The sequence below is a fragment of the Pygoscelis adeliae genome, unplaced genomic scaffold (assembly GCF_000699105.1).
Source record: "Pygoscelis adeliae isolate BGI_AS28 unplaced genomic scaffold, ASM69910v1 Scaffold459, whole genome shotgun sequence".
Taxonomy (NCBI): Eukaryota; Metazoa; Chordata; class Aves; order Sphenisciformes; family Spheniscidae; genus Pygoscelis; species Pygoscelis adeliae.
In genome coordinates, this window is record NW_008825435.1 from 222,517 (window position 1) to 230,745 (window position 8,229).

Genomic DNA, 8,229 nt, shown 5'->3' on the forward strand with positions numbered 1-8,229 from the left:
AAGAGGAAGAAAAAATGGGTAAGTAATTTGGAGACAGATGAAGAAAAGAATGGGGAAGTAATTTGGCACTCTGGTTTGCCAGACGGCGTCGCGTATGCGCGTGGGGAAAGCTGCACATCAAGTTGTCGAGCCTTCAACTACAGAAGGACAAAACACCTTATCAGATTTCCAAGACGACACCAGTCCCTGGGCGAAAGGCAGGTTAAATAAGTTTAATTCTCTTTCTCGCCCTCTTCTTCCTCTTCCACAGCAAACGTGACGCTGGACCCGGAGACAGCCCACCCCCGCCTCATCCTCTCCGAGGATCAGAAGAGCGTGAGATGGGAATACCTGCTGCGGGAGGCTCCCGACAGCCCCGAGCGGTTTGACGCCGATCCTTGCGTGCTGGGTTGCGAAGCCTTCACCTCCGGGAGACACTACTGGGTGGTGGATCTAGAAGAGGGACAGTACTGCGCCGTTGGGGTCAGCAAAGAGTCTCTGCAGAGGAAGGGACCCATCAGCTTTAATCCCGAGGAAGGGATCTGGGCGGTGCAGCAATGGGGATTTAAGAACCGCGCCCTCACCTCCCCTCCAACCCTCCTTAACCTGCCGCGGGTCCCCAAAAAGATCCGGATCTCTCTAGACTACGAATGGGGAGAGGTGGCGTTTTTTGACGTCGAGAACAAAATACCGATCTTCACTTTTCCTCCGGCTTCCTTTGCCGGGGAGCGGATCCGGCCGTGGTTCTGGGTGGAGCTGGGCTCGCTCTCTCTGGTCCGATGACCGTCGTGTTCCTCGTTGCGTGGAGAGCTTGGTGCCGGCGGTGAGCGGGTGGCTTGAGGGGCAGGAGGAGTGGTGGAAAGCACCTTGCTCCACCCAGACACCAACAGCTAGGTGGTTAAGAGCAGCAGGATAGAGACCAGGATAGAAATGCTCTCGGGAAGAGCAGCGTCAAACCTCATTCTCCCCCGTTCCCAATCGAGTGCTCCAGCTGTCATCGTGCAAAGGAAAGGCAGCCCATCCTGCGTGTCCTCAACAGAAGGTGGCAGCTCTGCCCAGCCTCAACCCTTGGCCCAACGTCTCATAGTTGCAGATCCAGCGTACAGGAAGATCAAATGACCTGCAGAGAGACGTAGGCTCCTCCTTCGGTTGATGGAAAGAGGTGGGCACCAGGTTAAGTCGCTGTTCACGCTGCCTGCGTCGCCCGAGCGGGAGTCCAGGCTCCCACCAGCATTTTCTTCTCATCAGTTGGTGGTTGACGTGTAGATTGCAACCATTTGAGCTGCTTTTATAGTAGGCAGAGGGAAATAAGCACTTCTGGTGGGCAACTCATCCAGAGAGGTCAAAATAGGACAGGCAAATCATGCTTTCCATGTGCCTATCTCTCTTCATCAACTGTGGAAGGACTCTCTTCTTCAACAGTTGAAGAAGTCTACACTTGGAAGGGATTAAACAACTCTCCTTTGCCCAATCTGCGTACAAATTCAGGCCCTTTGTCCTTGGCCAGAGAAAGGACGTGGTAAACCCTCCGTGACTGCCCGCAGAGCTCCCCGACGCCTGGTCAGTGCTGTCAGCTTCGTGCACCCGCATCTCCACAGGTTTCCTGCCCAAATGCTCCAGCCACCGTGCTGCTGGTCAAGGCATTGCTCCCGTAATCCTTTACACCAGAGCTGGATGCAACCAGGTCCTCTGGCAGGACTAAATTTGACTCAAATCTGGCCTGGGCAGATGATCTTACTCCAGCGGGGTTAGCCAGACTCCATGAGTTTAGCTCAGCCTTTGGGAGAAGGGATAAGCCTGGATTCAAGACCAAGCTGGCATGATGCCCTCAGGTGAAAATTGGGGTGCCGAACATCCAGACCATACGGATTAAAGGTTTGAAGAGGTTCACACCAGCATGGAGCTCTGCGTCACATTGCCGTAAAGCTTCCAGTGAGATACTGGGAGCTCTAAAATTAGATTCACGGAGGGGGCCAAGCCGGTTGCTTGAGACCAGCATGGGGCCAGCCGTACTCGAAGGTGGGTGATTAGGGACATCACTGAAGCCACTAAAGGGGATGGACACCGTGGTCTTCACCTTTCGCGACATCTCGCTGCGCTTTAATAGCACCAATGAATTCCTCTTTAATCCCTGCTTGTTCTTAGCCACCTGTAAAGCCTTAAATCTTGTCTTTTGCCCCACCATGGGATGGCCAACTGGTAGTTCCCATCTGACAATAAATCACTTGAGACTCTCCAGAGAATTTGACTTCTTTTTCTAGCTGTTTCAACGTGGAGCCCTCATAGAGGTCTTTCCCAACCTTAGTGATTCTATGATTCTAAGATCATCGAGTCCAACCGTCAACCCAACACCCCCACGCCCACTAAACCATGTCCCTCAGCGCCGCATCTACACGTCTTTTAAATACCTCCAGGGATGGTGACTCAACCCCTTCCCTGGGCAGCCTGTTCCAATGTTTAACCACTCTTTCAGTAAAGAAATTTTTCCTCACGTCCAATCTAAACCTCCCCTGGCGCAACTTGAGGCCGTTTCCTCTCGTCCTTTCGCCAGTTACTTGGGAGAAGAGACCGACCCCCCCCTCACTACAGCCTCCTTTCAGGTGGTTGTAGAGAGTGATGAGGTCTCCCCTGAGCCTCCTTTTCTCCAGGCCAGGGCCCTCCTGGCCCTCTCAGATGATGCCTGCAGCCTCAGGGAGGGATGCTGCCTTCTCCCACCCGTGAGCAACGGCCAGAGCATCTCAGGGTCTCAGGCAGCGACTTTGAAACACACGTTTATAATTGAAAATTGCAATCAGGAAGGCATCCCTGTGCTGCTTGTAACCCACGAAAGAGGCTGGACACGATGAAAAAGCTGCCCGGCTCTTTATTTAAAGCAGTTGGATGACCACTGTGCTTATTTTTTTGCCCTGGTGATGGCCAAGGTGGGCGGTGAGCCCCCAGGAGGTGGCTGTGCTTGGATGGTCCCTGTGTTGCGTGGTGGCAGCTGCCCCGTCTTGCCCGATAGCCATTTTCATAGCTGAAAATGATGAAGTGTTTTCAATCCAGAGCTTTATCTTGGATTGAAAAATCCAAGCTGGGGACACTGATCCGCAGAGGGACGTAAATGAGCCTGTCCCTGGCAGGGAGACACCAGGCAGCACGTTCCCCTCCGTGTTTCCTTAAATAGGGCTGATATTTTCCCTCTACCCTCCATGTGATCCGACTCTGAGCTCGGACAGCCCCGGGGTGGCTGGAGAGGAGCCCTGCGGATGAAACCACCCCAGGCTTAAAAAAAATAAATCTGCAAAGACCTTGCGCTGCTGCCTAACGGGTAAGTGTCTCTTTTGGGACGGTCGGGGACGTCCCAGCAAAGGGAACCGGCAGCGTCCCGGCCACCCTGGCACTGCCGAGATGTTTTTGCAAGTGTAATGAAGGGCTGTTAAATTCGGGGTTGCTGTGATCTGTCCGTGCGGTGCAAGCTGTCAAGGGGGGGGCCGTTTTGCCGAGCCTGCTTCGGGCGCGCTTTCAGGTTCCGTATCGGCTGCATCGATGGATTAAAATCGGATCCCAACAAAGGGAAAGCAGCCAGAAGACATAAAAACTTCTTCCAGCACGGTTTCTGAGCACGTGTGCGTCGTTGGAGGGTGCCTCCGTTGGCAAGTGCACCCTAAGGCTTCGGTCCGTGCTTCGAAGGGTGGGGAGCGGGCGTGGGGGGGACATCAGGTCGTGTAGCAGCGAGGGAGTAGGTTAGAGCCTGAGCTTTGGGGGCGAACTGCCGGTTCCCACCAGGTGGGAAGGTTGGCTCCTTCTCCTTGGGCCATCCCAGGAGTGGAGAAGCCAGGCCGAGATGTCGACGCCCGTGGTGCAGTCTCGCACGTAGGCGAGACAAACCTGGGTGCCCAAGAGATGGACGTTAAAGTCCAAGACTTGCTAGAGGGCAGTTCATCCCTTCCTAAAATTAATATCTAAAAGAGATTAGAGCTGCTCTCTGCTGCTCCTCCTTCTTCCGCCCACACTGAGACCTTTTATATGTTCACTCCGCTGCAGGCAGCAAGGGGACGAGGAACAAGAGAGGCTGGAGAAGCTGCTGCCATGGCCTCTGGTTCCTCTAGAGCAAGGGAAGGAGGAGACGAAAGCACCCACCACGCCGTCCTGCAGCATCGGCCGGATCCTGGGCGCCTGGGCTGTGACCCCACCGGCCGCGGAGTCGGCACAGCCCGATCCTGGCCGGAGCGAGGAAGGCTTGGAGATGCCGAGGGAGTCGGCCACCGAAGCCAGCTCAGGAAAGGGAATTTCCAGCCAAAACTGCGTTTGGAGCATTTAGAGGAGAAGCTGAAGCTCTTGGATCTGGAAGGAGGCAGGGAGGAGAAGGAGCATCTCCGCTCCTGGCGCGAGAGGACGTTCGCCTTCAAGGGTGGTGCAAAAGCATCTGGCTCCAGCCGTGGTGGACCAAGGGCTCATGGAGGTCCCACTACAGCCTGCGCAGAGGAATCTGCCCAAGAGGACAAGGTCAGGTCCATGACCAAGCTTGGGTTATTCCTTTTCTGGAATTTTTCTGACCACCTTAAGGGATGCTGTAGTTTCTTTGAGGTTCTCAGGATCACAGGCTTCAAGCCAGCTGGAAGTTCTCTAGAATTGTTTTTTCCACCAAGAAAATGAATAAATGGAAATAACTGGGGAGAGCTAGGGGGAAAAAAAAAATAGAACAAACCCAGACAATTCTTTTAGTTTGGCTAAAAAGACGAAAATACTAATTTTCAGATTAAACCCTTTGCCCCCAAATCAGTCAACAGGTATTTTCCCATTTATTTCATGTGAGAATGAAACTGGCTCCTCTGTTGTCCTCCCATGTCTTCTCCATCTGTGTGCCCACGCTGTGATTTTTTTTTCTTCCCCTCCCGCTCCCCAAACTGGGGGGGGGGGGGGGGGGGAATGTTTCCAAGCATCCCACCCCTTCCCCACTCCTCCCTAGACACCCTCCCAAACCCTTTTTCTTCTTCCAGGAGCAAATACAGAGTGACCTGGAGAAGCTCAAGAAACAAAGGGAGGAGATTTTGGAATTGAAAATAAGTAGAGAGAGGCGATGCCAGGACTATTTGGTAAGTAGCTGTTGCCATCACCCAGAAAAAATAGAGGTGTTGGACCGGTATGGTCCATGGTGTTGTCTTTCCGTGTCCTGCAGATGCAGACGGAGGTCGAGAGGCAGAAGATTGTGTCCAAATTTCGGCAGCTGCGCCGCTTTCTGAAGGACCAGGAGCTCGCTCTCCTGGCCCGGCTGGGAGAGCTGGACAGAGAGATGATGAGGAGGGAGGAGGAACAGGAGACCAAGATGTCAGGGGAGATTTCACTCCTCGACATCCTGATCTGCGAGCTGGAGAAGATGCTCGAGCAACCTGCGAGCAGATTCCTGCAGGTCGGATGCTCTACTGGGCAAGACAGAAGAGGGTCGGTCCGGCATCACCTTGGCTGGAGTCTTCCTCCAATTTTGGGATGGGAGACTGAGGTGTTTTTCTCTCTCTTTCTATTCCAGGATGCCCAAAGCACTGTGGACAGGTACGTCTTCTTCCACCACCCACGTCTCAACGGCGGGGGAAGGCTCACAGGCAGCATCCCTGTGGTTTCTGGAACAGAGATGGAAATTTTGGCAGTTCAGGCAGGGCTTGAGGCGAGGCTCGGAGAGGTGTGAAGACAAGAAGGTGCCCCTGAACCCCAGTGTGGGGATGCCATGAGAGAAAGCACCCTAAGACCAGAGGTCCTCTTGGCCATCAGGGCAACGGGGACCCAAGTGTCCTCTTGTACAGAGCCGGTTGGCATCTCTGAGCCTGGGACAGAGAGACATTTTGGGGACAGCCAGCTCACCCACCATCCCCAAGTCACCCAGAGTGCGGGGGGAGGAGGGATGGTCCCGGCATCTCATGCCATCGTGACAAGTCCCGTATCTAAGACGAAAGGTTTGCATCCAGGTGGGAGAAGGGCAGCGCTCGGAGGATGATGGAGACCTTCTCAGACCTGGAGCAGAGGCTCCGTGTCATTTCTCGACAAAACGATGTCCTCAGAGAGACACTGGGCAGATTTCAAGGTACTGTGGAGCATGACTGGGTTGATGGGGGGTTATCCCCCCATTATTGGAGGGGGCAGCTCTGTCTGCTGCTGTTTTTCCTGGTTTCCCAGGAAAAACACGACGGGGGCAAGAGCGAGCAGAATTACCAGCTGGAGGGCGTGATGTCCAACCTTTGTTCTTCATCCCCTAGACATTTTGCCATCTGAACTGGAGAAGGAGCAAGGACCATCTCTAGGAGGAGATGGGAAAGGTGAGGCTCTTTGGAGGAGCGCCTGCAAGGGAGGGCTCCGGCAAAGTCATTTTTAGCTGAAATAGTGCTTAAAATGGCTTGGAAATGATGAGTTGAGCTCGCTTCGGGGTTCCTGAAGATACAAAGGAGCTCTGCCCAGTCCTCCAGCATGAGGCAATGCTTTCCCAAGCAGGAAGACGTGGAGCTGTCTCTGCTCCCAAGCCCAGGACGTAGGCAGATACGTGATGCTGGGCCTTGTCCCAGCCGGAGCGGGGCTTTTTTTTGGGCGGTGATGTCCTCCTCCAACGCCACTTTCTTCTCCATCCCTGGCAGCATTCATGACTCTGGACCCGGACACCGCCAACGCCCAGCTCGTCCTGTCCCGGGACCGTCGGGGGGTGAGATGGACGGATGCGGGGCAGGATCTGCCCACCACCCCCCAGCGATTCGATGCCTCCTGCTGCGTGCTGGGCTGCCGGGGCTTCGCCGCGGGGAGACACTGCTGGGAGGTGGAGGTGGCCAGAGGCAGGAGCTGGGCGCTGGGGGTGGCCCGATGCTCCGTTCCGAGGAAGGGCTGGCTTGAGTTTCGGCCGGAGAAGGGGATCTGGGCGATGGGGCGGTGCGGGAATCGGTACCGTGCCTTCACTTCCCCCATCACCACCTTCCCCGCCACCGGGGAAACTGGGAGGGTGCGGGTGGCTCTGGACTACGGAGGGGGGCAAGTGGCATTTTACCTCGCCAAGCGTGAGCCCCCCATCTTTACGTTCCAAAAAGCTGCGTTTGGAGGGGAGAGCATCTTCCCTTTCTTCTGGGTGGGGAGAGGCTCCCACCTCCGCCTCTGCCCATGAGCTTTCCCTGCCCTCACCCAGTCCAGCTTCGGGCTGTGTTTTCTTTTTCCCCTTTTTTTTTTTTTTAATGATGTTGCAAGAGAATCTCTTCTAGCAGAATCTGCTCAAAAAAAATAATATTTTTTTTTTATTTTCTTTCTTTGTTTAATGTTGTCCGGCAGCTCCTGGGGCTGGGGGAAGGGCCAAGCCCTGGGATGCAGCTCTGGGACGGCTCCAGGCAGGGAGCGGGATCGTTTCCCCCTCTTTTCCCCAGGGAAAAGCGGGACTTCTCCCTGCTCCATCCTTCCTGGCGAGGATGTTCTGCGGCCCCTGCAAGAGAGCAAAGGGGCAAAGGGACCTGGGGTGGAAATGCAGGGAGTTGTGCCTGCCCCACCACCCTCCCCTTCCTTAGAGCAAGCCAGGGCGCGGAGCAAGAAGAGGGGTGCAGGTATTTGGCCCCCAGCCGTGGGGAGCCGTAGGGCTGCAGGCAGGGCGGGAGCAGCTACAGGGTGACAGCGTCTTTCTCGCAGCCCCATCTGGCCGCGGCATCGCAGCCCTCGGAGCGGACCTGGGAGCCTTTCACCAGGGCGCGGCTGCCCTTGGTGGCAAAGTCCAAGCTGGGGAACCTGCCAGAGGGGAGAGAAGGTCCCTGTCCCTCGGGGGGGGGGGAAGGTCCTGGAGGTCCCCCCGGGGCAGGAGCTCAGTGCTTGGTGTCCAGCATGGAGCCATCCAGCCACATGCAGGTGACCTTGTCCAGCGCCACCGTGAGCCCGATCCAGACTCGTGAAGGCACTTGGTGCAAGCTGCCAAGCAGCTCCTCGGGCTCGGAGCCTGGGCTGCCGGCCGTGCCAAGGATGGGACCAAACGCTGTGGCTGGAGTTGGGAAGAGACCTCATAGAATCATAGAATCATTAAGGTTGGAAGAGACCTCCAAGATCATCGAGTCCAACCATCAACCCAACAACACCATGCCCACTAAGACCTCTTCCCAGGTCTGACCAGCGGGATCTTTGCTTTGGCCATAGGCGACCTGGCGCGTTCTCTGGAAGCCTCAGGGCTTCTTGAGCAAAGCTGGGTCCACGCGGAGACGCTGCCTTGAGGCGCTGAGGCTCGGCAGCCCGGGGTCCCCGGTTTCACGGGGGGCCCGGGGGGGT

General features: G+C 55.7%; 3 protein-coding genes across 3 annotated transcripts in view; all 3 read left to right on the forward strand.

The window, feature by feature from the left end:
- Positions 1-2,221, forward strand: part of LOC103922932 (E3 ubiquitin-protein ligase TRIM39-like) — a 10,866-nt gene extending 8,645 nt beyond the window's left edge. Inside the window, exons 20-21 of the mRNA XM_009331159.1 lie at positions 1-18; positions 251-2,221. Of these exons, the coding sequence (XP_009329434.1) occupies positions 1-18; positions 251-762 (530 nt within the window). The 3' untranslated portion in view covers positions 763-2,221. The remainder of the gene's footprint in view (positions 19-250) is intronic.
- LOC103922939 (zinc finger protein 850-like) overlaps positions 1-8,229 on the forward strand; it is a 158,981-nt gene that overhangs the window by 140,547 nt on the left and 10,205 nt on the right.
- On the forward strand, positions 3,216-7,131 carry LOC103922918 (tripartite motif-containing protein 7-like). Its single transcript, XM_009331134.1, has 8 exons — positions 3,216-3,289; positions 4,006-4,467; positions 4,962-5,057; positions 5,141-5,371; positions 5,489-5,511; positions 5,922-6,037; positions 6,210-6,269; positions 6,582-7,131. The coding sequence occupies exons 2-8, from the start codon at positions 4,051-4,053 to the stop codon at positions 7,094-7,096; spliced, it is 1,458 nt and encodes a 485-aa protein (XP_009329409.1). The 5' UTR covers positions 3,216-3,289; positions 4,006-4,050; the 3' UTR covers positions 7,097-7,131.